Below are 26427 nucleotides of genomic sequence, written 5' to 3' on the forward strand. Positions count from 1 at the left end.
AAGGGCTCCTGTTTTAAAGTTAACAGGAAGTTTTGTCAGTAGCACAATAATGTTAGTATGCGATTTTGAACACAGCCACCGTCACCAGGGCTTCTTTGCTGAAGATCCTGTGTTGATAAAATGACCAATTCCATCCCCTCTATTGGTAAATTCATTACTGAGTTCAGCCAACAAGGACAGACCTGATGGTCAGAGAGTGACGCTGTGATAGGTCAGAAATGTAAGAAAGCAGCAGTGATAGGATACACACTCCTGATCATTTAAGGAGCCTCACAAAGCAGCCAAAGAGCCGCCTGTGGCTCCAGAGCCAGAGGTTAGAGCGCTGTTCTGTAATGCACGCTGTCTACGTTCCTTTGAGGTTCTCTAATGGTTCCTCCCTCTGCTGCTCTGACGCCTTCAGGCCATGACAACACACTCGTCTAACCTGATGTGTGTTTGTTTCCTGTGACACCCGACACCTGAGCTGTTTGGGACGGGCGGGGACAGCACCGACCAAGCGCTCCTTTCAGCATTCAGAGAGGGGTGTTTGAATTGTTCACCCTCAGGGTCAGAGCTGTTAATGATTGAGGATCAGCGGCCAGGTACGTATGTACACACACACACGGGTTCAGAGGATGTTCTTTGCAGCCTCAGTGTGAAGGAGGAGTTTACCTGCACTCTTCACTTTCTGCTCCGTTTCTCCGAGCAAAACTGCTCAGCCTCAGGAGACACAGGTTCAAGGACCAGGACCAAGACCAAGACTAGGACCAGGACCAAGACCAGCACCAGCACCAGGACCAGTATGGCTAAGTGCCCCCCTGATGGAGGCTGGGGATGGGTTATTGTCGGCTGCTGCTTCATGGTGACGGTCTGCACGCGTGCAGTGACCAGGTAAAGAACAAAACATCAAAGGTGTGGAAGAAGAACAGCTGACATGTGTGTTACAGATGTTTGGATCATGTGATCACAGCATGCAAGGGGGACGCTTTAAAATTATTATGAGCATCCAAACTACAGTAACCAGGAACAAGGGGAAGGAATCCACCAGTACACAACACCAATCTAACAAACTGTACCAGAAAACCAGTTACAATCGACAAAGTAGGCACTTTGTGTAAAAAACAACAGCTAAACCAGTCTAAAACCTATTTTTAAAACCAAATCACAATCTACCAAAAGATTTCTGTAAACCAGCTTCGAACCAGTTTTTAAAAGGAGTTGTACTGGTCTGAATACCAGTCCTTGCTCTGTAGCAGATGTGGAGATAATAAAAAACACATTAGGTCAGTCCTTTGGGTTACTTGTGTCAAACTCGTGGCCCGGGGGCCAAATTTGCCACTTTAGAGCTTCCAATTTAGCCCTCAGGAGAAAGTAGAAATGAGAAAACATGAATTATCATGTAAATTATCAAATTTGAGTGAAACTCCACAATATTTTGAGTGGTTCACAATTTTCCCATGCATATATCACTAGAATTCAGTCATTTCTAATTTCAAATTGTGGAAAGAACTTCAAATTTTCACATAAATCTCACAAATTCTCACAAACAATTCCACAAAAATCCTCTAAATTCCACAAAAATTGGTTACAAAATCAAGAAGTTGTGAAGTGAAGATCCTGCAGGGACTGATATTAAAAACTAGGGCACAGTGACGATGAAATTGCTCTTTTTTCCCCCACCTAAATTCTGCGACCCACTTGAGATCATACTGGTCCAAATTTTGGCCCCTGAATTATGATAAGTTTGACACCCCCACTTTAGGTCATCAGTGCAGTTTGATGCCACCTACTGGTCAGTTCTGATTCTGTTTGTTACTCCCAGTGGACACACGAGGTACTGCAGCTACATGCAACTGGTTCTGTGTCACGTTAGTTATACATAGGGGCCGAAGTGGACACTCAGACGGGCCAGCGTTGGCCTGTGTGCCACATATTTGACACTTGTACTTTAGCTGTTATTCGTTGCTCATACTCGGAACTTTCCATTTGAAAAAGTGAATTCGAAGGCCACCTGAAGTTGGAGTTCCCTTACATAAATCACTGTGAATGCATTATTGCTTAAATATGCTACATTATGTTATTTGCCTTGTTGGGGAAATAAAGAAAATGTATGAATAAATATAGTTTTACTCATATGAACATTAATGTCTCTATTGTAAATAGTATCCTGGTTAGCCACGTTTTTGAGACGTGCTGCGTCTGAATTTTTATTTGGCTGGAACGCAGCTTAGATATCACATCTGCAGCTCCATGTGTGTGTGCGCTCAGGATAGGACAGGTTAGTCCTCACCCTGTTGATATCATATATTTGTACACAGAATGGGACAGGGATGGCAAACACCTTTAAAATGCTCCAAAGCATTGAACAGCAACACAATATGAGTAGATATAATTTTTCAAAGCACACCTTTCTTATTATTCAGTGGGCGGGGCAACCGTGTCGCAGTGGGTCCCGCTTTAGTCAAGTCGTTGTCGTCGTGTCCTTGAACCAGGCACTTTACCCACATTGCCTCGTATGAATGTGGTGTGTGAGTGGGTGTTGATGGTGATCAGAGGGACTGATGGCGCACTACGACAGCCTCGCTTCTGTCAGTCTGCCCCAGGGCAGCTGTGGCTACAATTGTAGCTTACCACCACTGTGTGTGGAGTGAAAGAATAATGCGCATCATTGTAAAGTGCTTTGAGTATCTATGATAAAGCACTATATAAAATCCAACGCATTATTATTATTATTATTATTATTATTATTATTAATAATAATAATAATAATAATAATAATAATAATAATAAACAATAACTGATCTGATTTTATACAGTGTTTGAGATTAAACTGTTCAGTGTTTAACGGCAAGTCATTGAATATCATAAGCTACTCGACACATGGGATTTCAACTTCAGCAACTCCTGCTTTAAATGTTTCCTAAAGTGAAGAAGTGATTAATTCTGTATGAAGAGAATCCCTCTGACAGATGAGCGTCAAAACCACTGGTTAATGAGAGACACACACACACACACACACACACACACACACACACACACACACACACACACACACACACACACACACACACACACACACACACACACACACACACACACACACACACACACACACACACACACAGTTATATACCCATGTGATCAACACGTGTTTAGGGTTGGGGGGGGTAGGAAACGTGAAAACAATCATCCGACACTCACATCCAAACACACTTTGGATAGAAACCTGCACAGTGCACATGTCTCTATTACATGTCTCCATAAAGACTGCTGGTCCTTGTGTGTGCGTGTGTGTGTGTGTGTGTGTGTGTGTGTGTGTGTGTGTGTGTGTGTGTGTGTGTGTGTGTGTGTTGTAATCACAAAGTTGCTGACTCTCAGTTTTCAGTGAACACAAGGCAACAATTACACTGACTATTCCCAGATGTGGTTGAGCAGTTACTGGGACAAACAGAGTTGGGTTTTGGCTTTCTTATGTTTGATTCTGGATGTCATCCTGGTATTAGTTCTAATCACGTTTTCAGTCATGGTTTCAGTTACCTGGTTTTGCTGGCAGTCAATCAGTAGCTGTGTGTGTTAATGTTCACCAAGCGGACCCAAAACCCTAAACGTACCATCGGTTGTTCCAAGTCAGACCAGCAGCTGGACTCTGTCCTCTCGTTCCCACAGCAGTTACATAAAAACCGTCCAGCTCAGCATTCATCTGTGTGTGTCTACTCCACTTTACATCACTCACGCACGCACGCACGCACACGCACACACACACGCACACACTAGATCTGACAAAACAAAAATTGATGCAACGAAATTCAAAGAGATCAGGCCAGAATCCTCTGAGACCAGACAACACCCTACAAAAACCTGACAAGACCTGAATGGAACCAACTCAATCTAAACAAATTCAAACAAATCCAAACAGATCTAGTGAGACATGATTTGATTAGATCCGACTCGATTCTGAATAGACTCACTTGATCTCACTTGAACTCAACCAGAGTTATTTAGATATGATGAGACAAGACCTACATAGAACCCAATAGGTCAGATCAGATCCAACAAGAACCAATGAGACCTGGCTAGATTCCTATGAGACTAGACCCGGCAGAAACCAAACAGATCAAAACAGATTCAATGAGACAAGACCTGACTAGATCCTGAATAGACAGGACCCAACTAGATCTCATTTGATCAAACTAGAAAATACTCAACCAGATCCCTTTTATAGAATACTCGACTAAATCAGCCTAGATCAAACTAGGAGACAAGACCTGATTAGATCACCCTAGATTTCCATGAGACAAAACTAGACTAGATCCGGCTCAATCCAACTAGATAGAACTCGAAAAGGCCTGATGAGACCCTCCCATAGAGAAGTTGCTGAATATCTTGTGGTGTGATCTGAGGAGACTGGTTCTCTGATTTTCTGGGTCTCTGGTTCTTTGATTCCATAATTCTCTGATTCTCAAATTTTCTGGGTCTCTGGTTCTTTGATCCCGTGATTCTCCGATTCTCATGTTCTCTGATGTGTCTGCAGGTGTTTCTCCATTTTCTTTGTGGAGTTCCAGACTCATTTCGAAGCAGATTATGCTGCTACAGCCTGGATTCACAGCCTGGTCGACTGCACTACAATGTTGTGCGGTTAGTACACAAGCATACACTTGTGCACAGAGAAAAACTTCAGTGTGTGACATTGTGTTCCTGTCTGTCCCTGTCTGTAGCTCCTCTTGGCAGCCTGCTGATGTCCCGTTGGTCCTGTCGGTTGTCTGTCATTGTCGGAGGTCTCCTGTCCTCCTGTGGCCTCCTCATCAGCTCCCTCAGCAGCAGTTTAGAGCTGCTTTACTTCAGCATGGGCATTCTCACAGGTCAGAAGGATGTCCGTCCACACATTTCAAACTAAATTTGAGTTTACCAGTAAATTCACACAGATTATTACCGCAGGCTCTGAGCTTCACTGTACTTGTCAGAATGTTCGTTACTTAGACGTTAGTAAGGATATTTGGATATTTTTGTTTTGCAGGTTTAGGCTTCGCTCTCTGCTACACTCCTTCCATCGCGCTGGTCGGCCTGTACTTCCGCCGCAAGAAGGCGTTGGCGTACGGCGTAGCCATGTCTGGCAGTGGCATCGGGACCTTTGTGTTGGCCCCGGCTGTACAGCTGCTCATCGACCTGTACTCATGGAGGGGGGCGCTGCTCGTGCTCAGCGCCTTCGTGGGCAATCTGTGCGTTTGCGGTGCTCTGCTCCGGCCGGTTACACTGCAAGAGGACACTGAGGAGGAGGAGGAGCCTACTGAGAACAAGCAGTACTGTAGGTGTCCACTCATGGCATCACAAGCTTTACCCTCGATATGGGGCTTTTATTTTGAAGGGAACAAGTTAAATTGCACTCCTAACAATACACGGTGGTGCTGTGGTCAAAATTTTGTTTCTTGGCTGCATCCTTATACCCACACTATGCCCTACGGACTTCCAGAAATGGTGCACTTGGTGTAAGTGCACTTTGGATGTAAAGTGTGTAAGGAAACAAGTGCTGAAATGGTAGTATTGGGACATTTTGCGATTACATCATCCACCTGAGTCAGGAAAAAATGGCATTGATAGCAGCTGTGCTGGCAATGTATTTTAATATAATACATATTACAGAAATGAAATAATTGATACTTTACTTACACTTAAAAAGACATGTTCTGCAATTTTTGCGGCCAACAAGGTTTATTGTGAGAGTTTGTCTGCCAAACATTTATTTATTTTTTTTAATTGGAATGTCTCACAACAACAGGATTTATGGGTAATTCCCTTCATCAAAGACCGCTTGCATTCACAGTTTGCACAGGTGTGCATGAAGGGTACGTAGTGGGTGGAGCTAGAGCACACTCCGTACAATCGGCACACCCTATGCACTCACAGCCTTCAGTGGGATCGCGCAACCAAGGGTCACAAGTGTGGGCATTGGGACGCAGCCTTAGTTTCAACATCAACATCCCTAAACTCTTTGGGTTACCATACAGCAGCCTGTCAGCTAAATGGTTACCATAGCAACCACAGCCTCCACCTCAACCAATCATAGCATCACTCTACAAAGACCCTTATTGCCATAACAACCAAACTTTGTGCTCTAGGTGACAACAACTGGAAGGACCCTGAACTCGCAGAGAAACCCTCCAGCCAATCCAAAGACACTTGGGGTAAAACTTCTTTGCTGGCCCCACCTCATCCTGAACAAACAGTCTCAGCCCCTCACTGGTCCTCAGAGTACCGTTTTCTGCTGAAGAAGGACTTCCTGTCCCTGTCCTTGTCCTTCCTGTTTCTGGCCGGCGGCTGCAGTCTGCCATTTGTTTACTTGGTGCCATTTGCACTGAGCGTCGGAGTCGGTCCTCAGAGCGCTGCCTTTCTCATGTCCATCCTCGGGGTCATCGACATTGTCGGCAACATCACCTTTGGCTGGTTGACAGACCGACCGTACGTACCCCTGCCCTCTATCTTTTCTCTGTCTGTCCCTTGTCTTCTTCAGGTATTTCAGACTACCTGGTTGCCATAGCAACTCCAGCACCTGACATCTTGATAGTTATCATAGCAACTAAAATGAGGAACTATAACTAAGTTCAGCAGCATTTACCATAGCAACCTGCAGCATTCCCTCTGACCTCGCAAAAAACACCCCAGGTTACTATAACAACAGTTACCGTAGCAACTGAAAAATATTTAAACTGCTGCTTTCTCAGCAACGTTTACCACAACAACTGCCAGGAAATTGTTTACTGTGGTAACATCATAACTGCTATGGCAACCACTTAGCAATCACCCCTGAACTTACAGGTTACCATAGCAACTGAAACATCTACATTTAACCCTTCTCGTTTAGTCTCTGTCTCTCCTCAGGGATCTCTGTCTGTCCTGAGGCATCTCTGTCTGTCCCCAGGTGTCTCAAACCGTGGCGTCTGGGCTGTTACATCATCTCTATCCTGATGGAGGGTCTCTGCTGTCTGGTCGTCCCTCTTTTGCACTCCTTTGCGCTGCTCGTCCCCTTCGCCATCCTCTACGGTTACTTTGACGGTGCGTACGTGGCCCTGATTCCCGTTGTGACATCGGACGTCGTGGGGGTGGAGTCTCTGACCGCTGCACTGGGATTGGTTTACTTCCTGCACTCCGTTCCGTACCTGCTCAGCCCTCCAATTGGAGGTAAGGACTGTTACCATGATGACGCCCAATTAATGTATTTTTTATATTTATTATTGTTCTTTACTGTGTTTAATGACTTCTTTCATGGTTTTCATGAGCTAGACTCTGATAAATTATTTATAACTTTAATCATCAGGCTGGTTGGTTGACGTCACCGGCAGTTACACACCCACCTTCCTGCTCAGTGGCACCTCCATGCTGCTCAGCGCGTCCATCCTAGTCATCGCTGCTGGGATACACCGCTGCCGACACAAGCCCCGCCCCCTGAAAACAATCAATGAAAATTGATGAGTCCTTTATTGTGAAAGGATTTCCTTTTATTTTTGCTGCTGCTCTACTCTAAGCTTGTGTTCTTACACAGGCTCAGAACTCCATACTGTGATGGACAAAGTTTTTTTTTTTTAAATTGTGTACAAAATGTGGTTTTAGATAAATTATATTGTTTACAAAGAAAGAAAATCTGTTTAGAACTTTTTCCATTCATATGCTAGCATGCATGTTTTAATCACATCTTCAGGTAAATTACTGCCACCTACTGATGACTTTGTTCATTACATCAAAGACCAAAGTCTGTCTTCTTCACCAAAAATGTCTGAAAACTGTTTAAATTTCACCCTCCGAATCCATACGCTCTGCGCTACAGAAGGTTTAACACCGAGATGTGATGGCAAGAAGAAACCAGTTTGGAAATGGAATTGATTTCAAAATACCCAAAAAGGTAATTTTGAATATTTTTGCACAAATGTTTTTAAAGCAGAGTCTTAAGCTCTCACATCCAGTCCTTAATGTATCTGACGACTTGCAATCAGCTGTAGGGGATTTAAAGCATGCTAGATAGATGCTAGTGGCTCTCCAGAACCCGAGTTAGCATAGTGACTAGGGAATTGTAATGTTTCAATATGATTTGTCATTTTGACTTAGCTGTCCCAAACGATTATGTTGATGAATTTTTCAGTTATTTAATATCACTTGATCAATGCTACTTTTCATACAATTAGGATCTCAAATAATCTTAATTTAACATTTACTTCTTCAAATATTGCTTTGCAGCTCATTGCACAACAAAAGTATATTACAAAAGTCCTCCTGGGGTGTTGCAAGGACTGGGTTTTCTCTTTTGAAAGCAATCTTCACTGCTTTGTCTATTAATCTTTAGAGGATAAAGATTAGTCAGTAGCAAAATTTAGTCCACACTATGCGAGAATCACTTATTCCAAGGAGGGAGCAGAAACGGTACATACTGTGTTTTGTTGCCATCTTGACAGAGCGTGCCAGGAGGTTTTAAAATGTTGATGTCCTACTTGTGTGGCATGTAGGCCATCTGGTTTTTGCTTAGTCAGCAAATTACGACATCACTGGAAAAGTGAAAAAACTACCACTTAAAGACTGGGCAGGATTTCTTTGCCATTTGTTGTTCTTAGTACTCACACGGTGCTGATGCAATTGTTAGTTCTTTGTCCTAAGCATTTGGTGGCTGAGTTTTAGTCAATTACCACCACCATTCGACTGGCATTTGACAAAATATGAGACTATGCAAAAAGTTTGACACATTCAAGCTTAATCGTGAAAGCAAGTGTCAATTGAACCTGGAGGGGCCAATGGTGACATGAGATGTATCAAAAGCTTTAGACTGGAGTCATTTATTTCTTTATACCTGGTTTGAATTTCAGATTGAGTCACTTTCAGTTTTGAGTGAAAAAGCAAATTGTAAAATTTGGCACGTTATTGTAGTTTAATTGTCTCATGCTAGTAATACTTTAAGTTGGATCTGTTAATTTTCAATTCTTGCAGTTACTAGCGGCTCATCAAGTGTTCATGGATTATTTTTTACAGCTGTTTAAAATTCATTTCACGTACAAAGGACAGACATGGGCCTTTAGCATGTCTTGAAGCTAACATATGGTTAATTTTTGTAAACATTTCCTGGATTTTAAAGTTTTGTCACAAACCAGAAGAAAAAAAAAAAAAAAAAAAAAAAAATTATTAATGGCAGCGTCAACCCTTTAGTCTGCATTACATGTTAACACCAAGATCCAGATCAGGCTCAAGAAGCAAACATTTGAGTTTTGATAGATTTTATTCCTTCGACACGTCAGCGGACAGTTCCTGTGCCATAGGGTTGACCTGGAACAGAGCAACGGTTAGAGACAAACATGGTGCATCAGAGGAAAGATCAGCACCTCACCTCCTCAGGACTTTTGCTCCTTCTTGGCCTCACTGGACTTGTTGGGAGTCTTGGTGTCGAAGGGCTGCTGGAGATTGTCGAAGTTGTCTTCAGTGTATTTGGAATGAGAAAGTATTTCCCGAGCTCTTTGGTAGCCATTCCTGGACTGTATAAGGTAGGACGCGGGTCCCACTGGGGGTTGGTCAATTGAGCCCAATGGCACGTCCTCCTGCTCCCATACATCCGGGTCAGGGAATTTTCTGCGGTTGGCCATCATGTTGGGCAGGAAGAAGGGCGAGGACGAGCTGCCCAGGGACAACTCGTCCCAGGGAAGTGCCTGCAGGAACCCAGAGGCGATGCTCAGGCCTGGTATGGCACTTCCGGCAGCAAGGACGGAAGGTGAATCTGTGGCCGAGCTGGAGGACATCTGCCGCTGTACAGAGACACTGGGAGCCTTCTTGCTGATGGGCAGGCCAAGGTATCGGGGCCTACCGGAGCGAGGCACTGGAGTAGAGTCTGCCTCAGGGTCGTAGGTCACCACGAACCTGCTTGGGTCGTAGCCTAGGGTATCGCCTGGCACTCGGGGCAACAGGCCAGGGATGCTGGCCTGAAGTAGCCCTGGGTCCTGGCGTAGTGGAACCGAAGGCCTTAAATGCTCAGACTCAAAGTTTGCAGGTCCACCTGGAGGAGCCCACATCCCCGAGTATGGATATCTGTAGTCTGAGCACAAAGAAAATTCAGGTCACATTTAATGTAAAATGTACAGAAACATTTATAGTAGTCTGAAAGGTCTCAAATTCAGGTTAGATTCTGGGCATTGAGGTGGCTAAAGGACAAACCTCAAATTGCCTCAAGCACCAAATCAGTAACATTTTAGTACTAGTTCCATAATGTGCGCTAGGCAATGCTCAGACAAGGCCTTGTGAACCTGTACCAAGATCTCTGGCACCCCCTTGTGGTGGACATAGACCCCCTCACAACTTCAAATTACCTTAAGACAAAGTCAAACACATTTCAGTTCAAGAGTCAAATACAGACCAAGTTGAGCTTAAGTGGGCCATAGAATTTAGATGGGGAAAGAGCAAAGCCAACATTAATGACTCTTGGTTTGCACTTCCTTATGAATCAGTACATGCAGATTTTAACTTAAATTTACCAGATTTTGGGAATATTCATAGAACGTTCACTTAATTATGGAAATTTTACATCTTTCAATAACTTGAAATTAAACACTGGAAATCCAAGCTCTGCAAGTTCAGTGGATTTTTAATTCATTTTTTGAGGGGCTGAGATATTTACAACTATTGTAGTTGGTAATTTACAGAACACTTCATTTTTGTAATGACTTCTTTTTCAAACAGGCCAAATCAATGCTCTAAAGGGCAGGATTTGGCCTTCGGATCTTGAGTTTGAAAAATGTCAGACATATCAAGACAACTACAACATATTTCAAGAGTTTTACCACTACAAATTATATTCTAATATGTATACTTCACACATAAGTCTAGTTAACTGATGAGGACTAAAGTCAGACTCACCTGTATTAGAAACAGGGTAACACATCCCAGAGTTGATCAGAAGCAGAAAGATCCATGAAAGCCTGGAACAGACTCACACCAATGAGAACCTGCAAACCATCTGAGCTCAGCCTACGTAAACTCCAACACTCACCTTACACACCATCCTAAAACCATGTTAGAATCCTTACACTAAGTTGATCCTCAGCAGACTCCTCCGTTAGCCTAAGTGGTCTTAAATAGTCCCTCAGAGGAACCAATCACACTCATAGTGTTCAGCTGTGGGCGGGAGGAGACCTCACAGCTGCAGCTCACAGAGAACTTTAAGGAAATGGTTTGTTTTTTTCCACTCATATGCAGCTAAAGAATGTAAATATTAAATGTAAGTAGAGGTAGTAACTGTTTTAAGTAGAATAGGCTGCAAGTAACTTCATTGTTTGGTTTGAAAACAGTTTTTCATGAATAAATGAGATGTTTTACACGTCGTAAGTTCAAGTGTTTTTCTTATTTTGCGCAAGAAATGTTCACATGATAATGCATATTTTTTTTAGCTTTGTTACATCGCTGCATTTGCCAGCAGGCCAACTTGATAAAGAGTCTGCAGAATAATTCTGTATATGAATTCTACTACAGAAACTAGATGATCTCTGAATTTAGGTGTTGGGTAAAAATATCCAAATCGGTTATCGTAAAAAACCAATATCGTGCATTTCTGATATAATACGATTGACGACTTATATCTGGGACCATTAAAGTTTGTTTATTGTCTAACAATTAAAAGAGAAAAGTGTCCAGTCAAACTCAGGGCATGGGGGCCAAAACCATTGTGTAAATTACCAACTAATTCATTAATATATATATGCAATAATGCAAAAATTTAATAAATTTACATACTTTTTATGAATATATAATTTATACGTGCACACTTAACATTAAAGTTTCTAAAATCTGTGGCCCACTTGGGATCAAACTACTCTGTATTTGGACCCTGAACTAAAATTAGTTTGACACCCATGATTTAGATCATTGAGGCCAGTTCTTATCCCACTGGTATGTAGCTTTGACCAAAACAAGCAACTAATTTGTTTAGGATTTTGATTTAGTTTTAAACTCATCTACCTTATCTGTTTTAGCACGTCTTTAATCCAGCCTCTGTAACTCCATACCAGTAAGTGAAGGTGTGACCACAGCTAAGAAAATCAGCGGTTACAGAGATAAGAGCATTTTGCATGTTCTCCAATGGGTTTAAGGATAACACAAATATGACACAAATGTAACATCTAAAATAGATGCCAAAAAAACCCCTTTTCCTAGTTTTTTTTAAACTCAGACAGAAGAGAGAACAATAGCAAGAATAACGGCAACAAAACCAAATGACGACAACAATCCAAAAATTTACTGGAACGTGGCGGGGTAATGGTTAAGGAAGGATTAAAGAGGGTTAGTTAGGGTTAAGTTCCTTAACCCTTAACCCTAACTGGTTGTGTTGTACGTCGCTTTGGATAGATGAAAACGTAATCTTTTAACAAGCGTCAAAGTATCCCAACAAAAAAAGTATTGAAATCACACACTGGCTACAGCTTCTACCTGTAAAGTGAAGTTCATTCGGCTAACGATGCTAATGAGCAGCAGCTGTATAAAAGGCAGCAGCAGCCACAGAGGAGTCACCACTCTTAGCTTCTGTTCCAACCTCCATTAACCTGTAGCTCCTGATCTACTGTAGCCCTACGGTGGTGTTCTGTCTGCTGCTCTAGAACAACATGCTGCTGGATCATGTTATCAGGTCAGTCTGCTGCTTTTTCTCTAATTCACTATCACATGCTGGTCTTCACAGGAACTTCTTTTCTCTACAGGCTCTCCTGGCTCTGTCTGCTGCTCTTCATCAGCTCTGGATCTGGATTCCCGTACCAGGTAAAAGGTGAGGTCTCTGGTTCCGTCTGTGGGCAGCTGGTCTGGAGCTGCTGACTAAAACCTGTGTTTCAGTCCCCCAAGGTGTGGATGGAGACCTTGGACAAGGCCAATTCTATGGTGGTGCTGGACACGGCTTCTATAACCCTAGTACTGGACAATACTATGGCTATGGAGGAGTGAAAGGAGACTCTGCTGGGTCAGGTGGCTCTGATTCAGATGTTCCCAAACATAAATACTACTATGGTGTTTCTGGTGGCTTGGGTTCTGGCTCTAGTTCAGGGTCTAGTGGCTCAGGGTCTGGTTCTGTGTCAGGTGGCTCAGGGTCTGGTGGTTCTGGTTCAGCTAGTACTGGATCAGGCTCTAGTTCAGATGGTGCAGGAGGATCAGGCTTGCCCTTCTACATAGTGAACCCTCAGGACTTTGACCTGAGCCAGCTGAAGCTACCTCAGTTCCCCTTCCCGGACCACTGGCTGTACCCTGATGTTCCTGCTGGAACCATCCCAGAGTTCCTGCAGCTGCCTTCAGTTCGTCTCGTCCAGAATAGCAACGACTACCAGCGTGCCAGATCTGTGGTCGCCCACACCAAGTACACCCAGGATGACTGGGACATCCTCCCTTTCATTGGAGACCAAGGGGGGCAAGGTCAGGAGGACCAGGCGAGACAAGACCAGGGAGGATACAAGAACCCGTGGATAAAGGGGTGTGTAACAGATCAGTATTGACATGATGATCTAAATATAATTACTGACATCATCTTCTCTCCTGCAGGTGAAGCTGAAACAAATTCATTAATTTAATAAAAGCTTGAACTGCAATTCTTCTGCTGTCTGACTTTTCTGGTACTACAGTATTGGGGCTGTTGCATCAGCCTTTTTCCTGTTAATGTTTCTATCTCCCTTAACCATGATTATATTATGGTTGTTTGGCCTCAAACCTTAGCAGCTTGTGGCGTTAATGAGCAGTTGGTCCTTCAGCTGTGATTCGGGAAGTGGATGCTGTATTTAAAAATGATAAATTGACATATTAAATATTTAAAATGTAATTAACACTTGCACAACTTGGTTTACCAACATTGCACATTGGCTAATATTAAGCTACAAAAACATTATCATGGGATACCAATGAGCATCTGGTATGAGAAACTGATCTATTAATGAAAAGAACATCAATTCCCACCCAAATTTAAAAACACTCTTGGTCAAAGTTTTTGCTGAATTAACTAACTAATGAGCTAGTAGCTTGCTATGATAACTTAAGTGTCTGTCACTGTGTACAAGTGCTGCTTTGGATACTTTTCAATCTAACTATGGACTCATTGACAAAACATGCCACTGCGATTTGCATCAAGCACCACCTACAGCTCGGTTAAGGTTGCCGCAGCCCCGTGAACACAATCCTTAAACATGACATAGCGTTTCCTAAACGTTATTGCCCCATGTACCCTTAGCTCATGTTATACATTGTGTCTGCAGGCTCGTCCAACATTAACCTTGAATTTAGCCTTTTATTTCTGATGTTTTGCTCAATTTAAAATTTGAATATTACAGTAGTGCCATGAAAGTCTGTGCATGGAAAAAAATCAATGTTAAACTGAAATGTTTGTGTACCTCCTGAAAGGATGTATATAATTTAACCTATCAGTATGGTTTGTTAAAAGCCTAATACTGTAATAAATACGTTATCTTTCATTTGACTTTAAAACCTCCACATCCTAAACATGAAATCAAATCCCAGTAGTATATTAAATCAATCCAACCATGTGCCTAACTGTATTAACCTCAGGAGAGTATGGATGTATGAAGAACTGCGACACTGACGCTTTGGTCTTCTCAGATTGTTCAAATCTACAGTGTTTTTCTCCTGAGGCTGTTTGTCAGACGATCAACAGTGGGACACTGAAAACTCTCTAAAATTGGACATGTTTAGGGTTTGAGCAGCGCCAGTGTTTGTCGTCTCACTCCAACGGTCTGTGAAAGGATCACACGCTCACAGCCAGATACACAGGGCACACCACACAACAGAGAGCGGGGGTCCTACGTTGATCCCGCCATGACGATGTCACTGGCCTTGGCATTTCCTGCGGTTTATTTTATTATTCTCAGATTTAGTAGTTTTTGTGTGTGTGTGTGTGTGTGTGTGAGAGACAGTCTGACGGACATGACTTTTGCAAATGCTGAACAAACAGTGTTTCGTTTTGGCTCAGTACGGGACGCAGCATTTAATGGCCAGATAAGGAACAATTCTGTATTTGAAAGAATGGATGGCAACCCCAAACTCAGTGAGAAGCCTGTAAACATCCACAAGGACAGTCAGTGCCCAATCCTTTCACGGGCCTGATAATTTTGTATCCTTTCAACGCACACACGAAACGCGTCTACATCCGGTTGGCCTATTTTAAGGCAGTTTGTGTACTATTTTGAAGATTGAAACCATGCTATTTAAAAAGAATTAGAAATTTGTTTTGAGTGAATTCTGATTTATGTTGGTTTTTATTTCCTGTTTGGTTTTTGATTGTCAATGTTGTGTAATGTGTTATTTTTTTTATTAACAATTAAAAACAGTCAAATACTTAAATGTCTACTATGAAAATATTAAACGTATGCTCAGTTTACGTTCAAATATAACATCCCAGGAGCTCATTTGTAAAGATTGAAAGTGAAGGAAGTGACAAACTATGTCACTAAAGTATTGGGCACTGACATGGACATACAATCTAAAGTAAAATTTTGAATCATCTATTTTCTGGTACTTAATTGTAAAAATACAGCAGTGCATAAGCTAATTTCCATGGCCGTAAGGTGGGTTTTAGTGTTGTAGCACTCAAGACCGCTATTGGTCTCGAGACCACACCTGTTTCGCAGTGACATGCCGTGAGTACTGGGGTTGAGTAGGCACGGCGTTGCAAATCGAGACCACCAATGTTGACACCAATGACAATTTCATAAGTTTCGGCTGGCAAGTGTTAATCTAACAAAATCAAGATCGTAGAACACCATTCAAGAAACTTAAACAATTATTCAATAGCAGCCTCCATACTCTCCCAACAAGATATATTGTATCTCATGACACAGCAGTGCATCCGTTGTTTGTGTTGGAAACACGGAGAAATAGACAACTCAGAACAGCCGGTTCAGTGAGGCGTATCCACAAAGCCAATCTTTCTTTTGGTTGCATTCACTGTGGAAGGTATGAACAATTTGACCTTTCCTTTGCTGAAGGTCTGGTAGCTCAGGTGTTGGTCTCCCATCTTTTAAAAGGTGTTTTTCCTCAAAAGAAAGTTTCTCTATCGTCTCAAGCGCTGTTATCTTGCCTGTAGTGTTATCCTGCTCCTAGCTAGAAAACGTAACAGTGGCCACGCTGTATCAATTCACTAATGCACTGTGAACGTACGTATAGCATGGTTACGTCGAAAGGCAACGTAGCGATCTACCTTTTTACGTAAATGGTTTTTATATTGGGGAACTGACTGCGCATGCACAAACATAAACAGGCTATGAGGCCAGAGGCAGAGCAGCCGTGCGCCTTCGGGAGAGGCCTCCTCCTGCCTCACAGCGGAGTGAGACTTGTGCAGCATCTCTGCCATACCAAGAAATAGCGGTGTTGTCATTTGGGATGCAAAAAGCTGACACTTTCAAACTCATAGGTACTGTAGGTTATCGGAAATTGAAAAATAAATATAATTAAAACAAATAATCAAAATATCAATTCACCCTTGAGTAGGCACTGCCTACCCCGCCTGCACATCACTACTGTTTTGTCTTTATGTGAACTTGAATATTTAGTTTTTGTATTTTGGTACAGAACTTGTTCAGGCTGGGCATTTGATATAATTTACAGTTGAATTGTTAAAAAGGTCCAAATGTTATTTTAAATACTTTATTAATCCCTGAAGGGAAATTCAGGTTTTTAAACTGTCATCTTAGGGACATGTTTCTCTCATAGGCTCAAATCACACATACACGACCTGTGGACATGCATTAATGGAGAGATGCTGCTTTTACTATGAAGGGAGCGCACAAGAGCAGTGTTGGGGTTTGGTCCCTTGCTCAAGGGCACCTCACCAGCTACCAGAACAACTTCCGTTTTTTGGTCCACACCGGCACTTTAACAAGTGACCCTCGAGTTTCCAACCCATGTCCCTGCGGACTGAGCTACTGCTGTCCCAACTAAAATATAGCATTTCCCATTGGCTCATTGATTGTTCTTCCTTCTTGAAATCTTTCAAGCTGCCTTATGCAACTCCTGCAAAAACTGTGATAAGCCATGTTATTTCTTGGCAGAAATACTTCTAAACACATGCTGTACATTCATCCGACATAAAATCCTGTCAGACATTTAGAATAATTGTGAATATATCAGTAGTTTTATTTTTCCCCAAGAATTCAGTTACACAATTTTTTTGGTAGTTGGGAATTTTAGATGTTCTGCTTTGATAAAGTTGCTGACACCTCTTTGTCCTTCAAAAGAACTTTAAACTGTCAAACCTCGTCATGGTTTTAAAATTATTTTTATGGTCTTGGTCTCAGATAGTGTGGTCTTGAGCACAACACTGGTGGGTTTAAAGCTACATTTGTAGAATCATCTTGTTAAAACAATAATGCAAATACATGGACATTTCTATGATGCAAAAAAATAAATAAATTCCATGAACAATGTTCCATTTGTTCAGGATAGACTTAATTTGATCTGGAGTAAAACTTTTCTGCGCAATACAAAAAAAAAAAAAAAAAAAAAAAAATTAGTTTAAAGGATTTTTTCATTGAGTGCAATGTGCAAAACTTCTCCAATGTCAAACAGTTCGTAGCAATTTGTCTTTAAGAGAAAAATATCTTAAGCATAGTTAAGACACATTTTCTTTCGATGTTTTTATGTCAATTTAGAGTAAAGTTAACTTGGTTTTCAATGAAATGACTTCCAATAACAGACTGGGCATGTATATTTTACTCCAGATGCATGGAATTGCTGCAAGACAAAGATGTATTACTAGCATTGTACCACCAGCTGTACTAGTGCAAATAAACCATGAATATTGAGGATGAATCAGCTATGCAATACTCCACAAATTTAAACTTCGTTGGAGATTACAGGAAAGCATTTGCAATCCCACAAGAGCAACGCTTAAAACTCAAAGTGAAGCTAAAATCTGGTTAATAAACTTGCAGGCCAACTACTGACTGAAGCACCAAGAGAACACAAGAATTGTTCTGTGTTTATTTAAATTCTAAGACGACTTTATCTGCTGTTCAGCTTCACCTGTAGAAGAGAAAACAATCAGTATAATATCTACAACATGTCATTACAGATCGGTTACTTACCGGTTCTTGGATCCTCCCTGGTCTTGGCTGTCCTGGTCCTCCTGACCTTGCTCCCCCTGGTCTTGGTTTCCAATGCAGGGGAGGATATCCCAGTCATCCTGGGGGTACATGGTATGGGCGACAACAGAGCTGGCATGCTAGTAATCGTTGCGGTTCTGGATGACACGAATTGAAGGTTGCTGCAGGAACTCTGGGATGGTTCCAATAGGAACGTCAGGGTACAGCCAGTGGTCGTTGAAGGGGAACCGAGGCAGCTTCAGCTTTGATGCTCCAGCACCATCTGAGCCAGATCCTGATCCAGCACTAGCTGAGCCAGAACCACCAGACTCTGAGCCAACTGATCCTGAACTAGAGCCAGATCCCAAGCTACCAGAAACACCATAGTAGTATTTCGGTTTGGGAACATCGGAATCAGAGCCACCTGACCCAGCAGAGTTTCTCTTCAAGCCTCCATAGCCATAGTATTGTCCAGTACTAGGGTTATAGAAGCCGTGTCCAGCACCACCATAGAACTGGCCAAGTCCAGGGTCTCCTTCCACACCTTGGTGGACTGAAACACAGGTTTTAGTCAGCAGATCCAGGCCAGCTGCTCACAGACAGGATCCAGAACTCTCACCTTTCACCTGGTATGGGAATCCAGATCCAGAGCTGATGAAGAGCAGCAGACAGACCCAGGAGAGCCTGCAAAGAACAGAAGCTCCTGAGAAGACCAGCAGGTGGTAGCAAATCAGAGTGGAAGCAGCAGACTGACCTGATAACATGGTCCAGCAGCATGTTGTTCTAGAGCAGCAGACAGCACTACGAGTAGATCAGGAGCTACAGGCTGATGGTGGCTGGAACAGAAGCTGAGAGTAGTGTTCTGTGGCTGCTGCTGCTGCTGCTGCCTTTTATACAGCTGCTGCTCGTTAGCATCGTTAGCCTCGTTAGGACCAGCACACTCGCACACACATAAAGGAGCATGTCTGCACATTATTCTTGCGTGAAGAGAATTTATAGTCTACGTCTTCCAAATCATCTAAACAGAGATAGATGCTTACTATGTTGTGTTTCTCCATGCGGGTTGAATACAGGTCGGCGTGTTACATTTAATGCTGGTTGATACATGCCGAGCAGTGTTTTGTGTGACACTATGTCCGCGCACAACTTCTGGGCGGCAGTAAAATCTGAGCTTTGCAGATAAATGCCCCGGCGCACTCCAGCAAAGTCCGCGTGTACTCCGCTGGAGTGAAGTACGCCCGAGTATGTTTGAGCCTTAAGGGGGAATATGGAGTCCCGACAGCAATTCAGACAAACAGTGAAGCAGGGCAGGATAAAAGCTCCTACAAGGAACAGATTTACACAAGTTGATGAGTTAGCAGCAGATACAGATAATTCTTACAGGAAACCTAACGTTCCTTAACTGTCTGTCCAGCCATTGCCAAGAGATTAATGAAGTACTGGATTTTCTATATACAAATGCAGTTGAGCTAAACAAACCTCAGAGCAAAAACTCAATCTTCTTCACTAAAAGACATTTGGGATGGTTTACATCTACCGTTTCCTTTTTTGTTGTTGTGCTAAAATGTGAAATTTGGTTTTTAAACCAATAATGCCATGCACTCACCTAATACATACATTTTGGAACTATTACATCATCAGGTGGGAAAAGCGTTGCTCAAAATTGATACCGACTTATTCCTTTACTCTCATATCAAGCACAACTCACTCAGTTGAAGCAACTTTTTTTCAGTTATGCCTCTTGAAATACAGTTTGGGGTCAAGTAATAAGCTTGTTAGTTTTTTTTCTTTATTGTCATAACTTACAGAGTTCTTAACCCAGTCAATTTTTTTCTTTTAGTATTGTAGTTATTTGCCTCTAGTCAATCACAATAGCACATTTTCCCGTTTGATCTGGGAAGCTAAGCAGGTCTGGGCCTGGTTAGTAGGTGGATGGGAGACCACTGAGAATTCCAGGTGCCACAGTGAGGTGGCAGTCACCTCAGTGGTATCTGTCATTGTGTCCTTGGGCAAGGCACTTCACCCACATTGCCTAGTATGATTGTAGTGTGTGAGTGAGTGTTGGTGGTGGTCGAAGGGGCCGATGGCGCACTATGGCAGCCTCGCCTCTGTCAGGCTGCCCCAGGACAGCCGTGGCTACAATAGTAGCTTACCACCACTAAGTGTGGAGTGAAAGAATAATGCCTCAATTCTGTAAAGTGACTTTGAGTGTCTATGATAAAGCGCTATAAAAAATTGATGCATTATTATTAATAACTAAACCCAAAAACCACTTTTTTCCTCTGAAAACAAATGTATTTGGTATTAAGTAGTACTGGTCCATGACTCAACATTTTAGTCAAAGTACTTCAATTTAGGGGGTGTTCTGTTGTACATCGTCTTGTTTTTGCTTTTTATTTCTTTGTATTCAGTTTTTAAAAAAAAGATAAGAATATGATGAAATAATTGTTTGTTGAATGTCATGCTTCAAATATTTAATAAAAAAATATATATGTAAAATGTAAGAGTGACAGCCCTCTATGGGTTGAAACACAGCTATTATATTATATTTGAGTTTTGCTATTGGCTGACAGAAAGACTGCCATCATTGGACCATTTTGCATCACAAATGAGCCATTTGGACTCTCCTATGGATTCTACAATCTGTGGTGAGTAGGTAGAACTGAGAGAATTGTGAATAGAGATACATAGTAAGTATTAAGTAGCTAGTTAGCATAGATTGTTCTTTGAAGATTCTACAGTATAGCCTGGACGTGTCTTAACTGCTCCAGGAGCCCCGCCCATAATAAAGGAAAAAACTTGGGGGTTTAGTTACACTTTAATTTTTTTCAACCTTGTATATTTTTTTCAAACATATATCATCACTTTCATTATCTTCAGGAAACAATTTTACTCTAAATTAGTTATGATAATCTAGGTTTAAGCACTTTAACCGTTCCAAACTGCTAACAAAATCATAAACTAAGCACAATACAAACTTACTGTATAACTTTAAGATGACAACTATTCCCCCATTACACATTTTTACAGTTAATAACCTTTAGCTATTTACAGATTATTGTTCTTTTTAAGTAAAGATAAACAAATTCTTTTTCAAAGTCTGAACATGGACTTTTTGAGTTTCCCTTAACCCTTGCCACACACTCAAATAACCAAGGCCATTTTTGAAAATGGCAGTAATCCAATATAATTAATCTGCAAGTTAAAATTACCTCTGATGTACGAGTTAACAAAATGTGAGCTGCTGAAAACCATAATCTGTATGAGCAATCAGAACAAAATGTCACAATTCATAGTCAGAGGCTTAGGTTTTATTAAAAAGTTATAGTCGAAGAGTCAAAGATCTGCTCAGCTTCACCTGTAGGAAAGAAACGAGACGTCAGTCATCAGCCACACATCACCATGTCATCACCAGAGCTACTACTCACCATTTCACGTACGGGCTCTTGGACCCTGTCGGAACGTGTCCCACTTGAACTTGGCCCCCCTGATCTTGGTTTCCAATGAAGGGGAGGATGTCCCAGTCATCCTGGGTGTACTTAGTGTGGGCGACCACGGATCTGGCACGCTGGTAGTCATTGCTGTTCTGGACGAGACGAACTGAAGGCAGCTGCAGGAACTCTGGGATGGTTCCAGCAGGAACATCAGGGTACAGCCAGTGGTCGGGGAAGGGGAACAGAGGCAGCTTCAGCTCGCTCAGGTCAAAGTCCGGAGGGTCCACAACGTAAAAGGGCAAGCCTGATCCATCAGAGCCAGAACCACTTGAACCTGATCCACTTGAACCTGAGCCGCCAGAGCCTGAGCCGCCAGAGCCAGAGCCGCCAGAGCCAGAGCCGCCTGAGCCAGAGCCACCTGAGCCAGAGCCGCCTGAACCTGAGTCGCCTGAACCTGAGCCGCCTGAACCTGAGCCGCCTGAACCTGAGCTGCCTGATCCATCAGAACCAGATCCGCTTGAACCACCATAGTAGTAGAAATATTTACCTGAACCAGAGCCACCAGACCCTGATCCAGAACCACCTGAGTCAGAACCACCAGACCCAGAACCTCCTGAGCCGGAGCCGCCAGACCCAGAACCATCTGACCCTGAGCCGCCAGATCCAGAACCACCAGAACCATCAGATCCAGACCCATCTTTCACTCCTCCAAAGCCGTAGTATTTGCCAGAACTAGGGTCGTAGTAGTAGCCATGGCCAGCACCACCGTAGAACTGGCCCTGTCCAGATCCTCCTTTCACACCTGGAGGGACTGAAATACACGCAGATCAAATTCAGCAGCACCTCCAGATCAGCTGCTCATAGACAGTAACCAGAGATTTACCTTTCACCTGGTACGGGAAGCCAGATCCAGAGCTGATGAAGAGCAGCAGACAGATCCAGGAGAGTCTGCAAAGAAAAGAAGCCGATAGTGATAAGGAAGGAGGAAGATATGGAAGCAGGAAGCAGAGAAACAGCAGCAGACTGACCTGAGAACATGTTCCAGCAGCATGATGTCCTCTGAGCAGCAGACAGCACTACACTGTAACAGAAGCTGAGAGTGGCGACTGCTCTGTGGCTTTTGCCTTTTATACAGCCACTGCTGGTTTGCATCGATAGCATCAGCACACAAAACTGTTGCTGCTGCACACAAACAAACACAGCGAAACAAAGCAGAGATAAAGGAGAGCATTGATAGATCGTGGGTTCAAAAAATGAAATTTTGTAGATTGATTTAAATAAAGCTGCAGAACTTTAGTACAAAACATAAACAGAAGTATAAAGTACAGCCACTGTGACCTTTAGGGTCAGACTGCCCTGACATCTGCGTACAAACACAAAGACAGACACAAGCCCCATAACACACAGTTAAACACACAATAGGTGATGTATTAGGTGGACAATGTGTTTATGGTGTATTTAAAGGAAGTCCTGGCAGATAATTATTCAGTCTTTTTGGTCAAATCTGTTCTGTAAAGCTTGAATAGCAGTGAAAGTCTGGCGTCAGGCTGACTCATCCCTTTTTTTTTTCTTGAGTTTTGGTACAATACCTGCAATACATTTGCTCACAGTGAGGAAGTTAGACAGTCAGACATTTGGTCATACAGTGTAGTGTCACAGCTCAGCCCCAACACAGCTGAATTTATTGAAAGCGTTATGAGCTGTCATAGATTTAACCTGCAGAACCAGTGCTCTCAAGGCAAGACATGTAATTTGGTTCAAAAACCAAATACCCCGATTAGATTAGGAAAAAAATTAAATAAATAATCAGTGTAGATCAATGAAATATTTACTCTAAAGTAAATTTTAATTACTGCTTGAAACCATTTGAGGTTATTGAGGATTGCAGGATGTGTAGGAGCGTTTTTTACCATAGGTTCACGGTAATTCCCCTCATACAAGTAAACACCTTGCATGTCCAGTGGTGAATACTTTTTTGAACAGTTTGATATTAAGGAAACATATAGTTGTATCTAATAAAAACAGTTCTGATTAGATATTGGGATACTACCTTTAAGGCATCAGCATTTAGTTTAAGTATCCTTAACCTGCTACTACTGACTGTAATGGGGAAATACCACCTTTGGTCCATGATGAGATACTGATCCAAGTCAGTCATTGATAGTTCTTCACGCGAGTGCAATTGGCTGATACTTTCAGTGTTGTCCCTTTTATCATTAAGAATGTTGGGAGCTTTGGTTGAGAAGATTAAAATGCTTTTGAAGAGTTTAAAGACAAAGCCTCAGTTTCATTATGCTTCAGCAGGTTTGACAGACACGATGGTTGAGGATTTTGCTCACACACTTCCATTAGGAAGCAGTAATTGAAGATTATGCACCTGATCACCTTTAAGCAAACCTCCATTGAAACTTTAAAATGAAAAGCACACCTTTTACATTAAGATACATATAGGTTTTTATTAAGAATTGTTAGGCATCATAAAAAGATCTGCTGTTCAGCTTCACCTGCAGGAGAGAAGACAGTTGGTCAGTCAGTCATAAAACACTGTCAATTTAAAGCTGACACTCACCAGTTTCCCCACTGTTTTTTGGATTGTCCCTGGCCCTGGTCTCCAATGAAGGGGAGGGTGTCCCAGTCATCCTGGGTGTACTTTGTGTGGGCAACCACAGATCTGGCATGCTGATAGTTGTTGCTGTTCTGGACGATACGAACTGAAGGCTGCCGCAGAAAATTAGAGATGGTACCAACAGGAACATCAGGGTACAGCCAGTGGTCGGGAAATGGCAACTGAGGCAACTTCAGCTGGCTCAGGTCAAAGCCCTGAGGGTCCACCCGGTAGAAAGGCAAGCCTGATGGACTAGAACCACGAGATCTGGAACCTCCCATGTCTCCATAGCCGTAGTTGAAGCCTGGGCCATAGTTATACTTAAAACGGTTACCAGATTTTCCAGCCCCAGTCAAGTCAGAGTCACCTCCTTTAACACTTCCTGAGCTATATGAGAAGTGTGGGCCTTTGAAATATTTAGAGTTACCAGAACCAGAGACATCGGATACAGAACCACCAGCTTCTGATCCACTTGAACCAGAACCGCCTTTAAGGCCTCCTGAGCCATATGAGAAGTCTGGGCCTTTGAAATATTTAGATGTACCAGAACCAGAAGATACAGAAACACCTGTGCCAGAATCAGATCCTCTTTTAAGGCTTACCGAGTTATCGTGGAAGTCTGTGCCTTTGAAATATTTAGATGTACCAGAACCACCAGTTCCTGATCCACCCAAGCGAGAATTAGATCCAGAACCTCCATTAATGCCTTCTGAGCCATATAAGAAGTCTGGGCTTTTGAAATATTTAGATGTACCAGAACCAGAAGATACAGAAACACCTGTGCCAGAATCAGATCCTCTTTTAAGGCTTACCGAGTTATCGTGGAAGTCTGTGCCTTTGAAATATTTAGATGTACCAGAACCACCAGTTCCTGATCCACCCAAGCGAGAATTAGATCCAGAACCTCCATTAATGCCTTCTGAGCCATATAAGAAGTCTGGGCTTTTGAAATATTTAGATGCACCAGAAGATACAGAACCATCTGTGACAGAATCAGGTCCTCCTTTAAAGCTTACCGAGTTACTGTAGAGGTCTGTGCCTTTGAAGTATTTAGAGGTACCAGAACCAGAGACAGAACCACCTGACCCAGAATCAGATCCTGAACCTTCTTTAATGCCTCCTGAGGCATATAAGAAGTCTGGGCGTTTGAAATATTTAGATGTGCCAGAACCATCAGATACAGAAACACCAGCTCCTGATCCACCTGAGCCAGAACCACCTTTAAGGCCTCCTGAGCTATAGGAGAAGTCTGGGCCTTTGAAATATTTAGAGGTACCAGTGCCAGAACCACCAGCTTCTGATCTACCCAAGACAGAATCAGATCCTCCTTTAAGGCCTACTGAGTTATTGTAGAAGTCTGCACCTCTGAAATATTTAGAGGAACCAGAAGCATCAGATAGATAACCACCAGCTCCGGATCCACCTGAGCTAGAACCTTTAACACCTGCATAGTATTTAGAGTGGGTACTACCTGAGTTAGAGCCTGAGCCAACATCAAATAAGTATTTAGCATTGGGACCAGAACCAGAGCTACCAGACCCATCAGAGCTTACTCCAGAGCCAATGGCTCCATTAGACCCCAATCCTCCTTTTAGTCCTCCAAAGCCAAAGTACTGTTTAGTAATAGGTTTATCGTTGTCTTGTGCAGCAGGACCACCATAGAACTCGCTCAGTCCAGGTTCATCATCAGGTCCTCCTTCAAAATCTGGGGAGACTGAAACACATTCAAGTTTTAGTCAGCAGCTGCAGATCATCTGCTTACAGACAGGAACTCGAGATCTCACCTTTCATCTGGTATGGAAATCCAGATCCAGAGCTGATGAAGAGCAGCAGACAGATCCAGGACAGCCTGCAGAGAAAAGAAACTCCTGTGAAGACCAACAGGTGATAGTGAAGCAGAAGACTGACCTGAAAACATGATACAGCAGCATGTTCGTGGCACTACAGTAGATCAGGAGCTACAGGCTGATGGAGGCTGGAACAGAAGCTGAGAGTAGTGAGTGCTCTGTGGCTGCTGCTGCCTTTTATACAGCTGCTGCTCGTTAGCATTTAAAACAGCTTCCTTCACAGTGAAAGAATGATGAAGAAAAGGCAAAACCTAAAAGATAATAAAAACAACTCAAGTTAATGTTGAAAAAGTTCTTAAATTATGACACATCATATATTATTATAATCAATTAAAGAAAGAGTTCATAGGAAACAAACCCTGAAAGCATTAAAAGTTTAAAATAAATGTAAATACAAAATGTTGAAGTTGTTGATCATATATTTATATTGAAATGATTCTGTTTGTGCGTTTTGCATCTTAAAACAGTTCAAAGTTTGTGTTTAG

General features: G+C 42.5%; 1 protein-coding gene and 1 long non-coding RNA gene across 3 annotated transcripts; one reads left to right on the top strand and one right to left on the bottom strand.

Moving 5' to 3' along the window:
- The first annotated feature begins 310 nt into the window (after nucleotides 1-310).
- Nucleotides 311-7558, top strand: LOC114481252 (monocarboxylate transporter 12-B-like). 2 transcript variants are annotated; one of them, XM_028475920.1, is made up of 8 exons: nucleotides 311-581; nucleotides 699-870; nucleotides 4511-4614; nucleotides 4695-4838; nucleotides 4994-5281; nucleotides 6093-6432; nucleotides 6893-7152; nucleotides 7289-7558. In XM_028475920.1, the coding sequence occupies exons 1-8, from the start codon at nucleotides 560-562 to the stop codon at nucleotides 7438-7440; spliced, it is 1482 nt and encodes a 493-aa protein (XP_028331721.1). In that variant the 5' UTR covers nucleotides 311-559; the 3' UTR covers nucleotides 7441-7558. The 2 variants fall into 2 exon arrangements, with proteins under 2 accessions (XP_028331721.1, XP_028331720.1); XM_028475919.1 differs by having other exon boundaries at nucleotides 311-870; nucleotides 7289-7557.
- A 10954-nt stretch (nucleotides 7559-18512) lies between these two features.
- Nucleotides 18513-18838, bottom strand: LOC114481721 (uncharacterized). The gene is made up of 3 exons (XR_003676270.1): nucleotides 18811-18838; nucleotides 18676-18740; nucleotides 18513-18609 (listed from the first exon to the last, which is right to left on the bottom strand). It is a non-coding gene; the product is annotated as an uncharacterized LOC114481721 (long non-coding RNA).
- Between the last annotated feature and the right edge of the window lie 7589 nt (nucleotides 18839-26427).

Source organism: Gouania willdenowi, chromosome 19, assembly GCF_900634775.1.
Source record: "Gouania willdenowi chromosome 19, fGouWil2.1, whole genome shotgun sequence".
NCBI lineage: Eukaryota > Metazoa > Chordata > Actinopteri > Blenniiformes > Gobiesocidae > Gouania > Gouania willdenowi.

Coding starts and splice junctions, on each gene's coding strand:
- LOC114481252 (XM_028475919.1), top strand. CDS start 560: ATGATTGAGGATCAGCGGCCAGGTACGTATGTACACACACACACGGGT. Junction 5,282..6,092: donor TACTGAGAACAAGCAGTACT/GTAGGTGTCCAC, acceptor TTTGTGCTCTAG/GTGACAACAACTGGAAGGAC. Junction 6,433..6,892: donor GGCTGGTTGACAGACCGACC/GTACGTACCCCT, acceptor GTCTGTCCCCAG/GTGTCTCAAACCGTGGCGTC.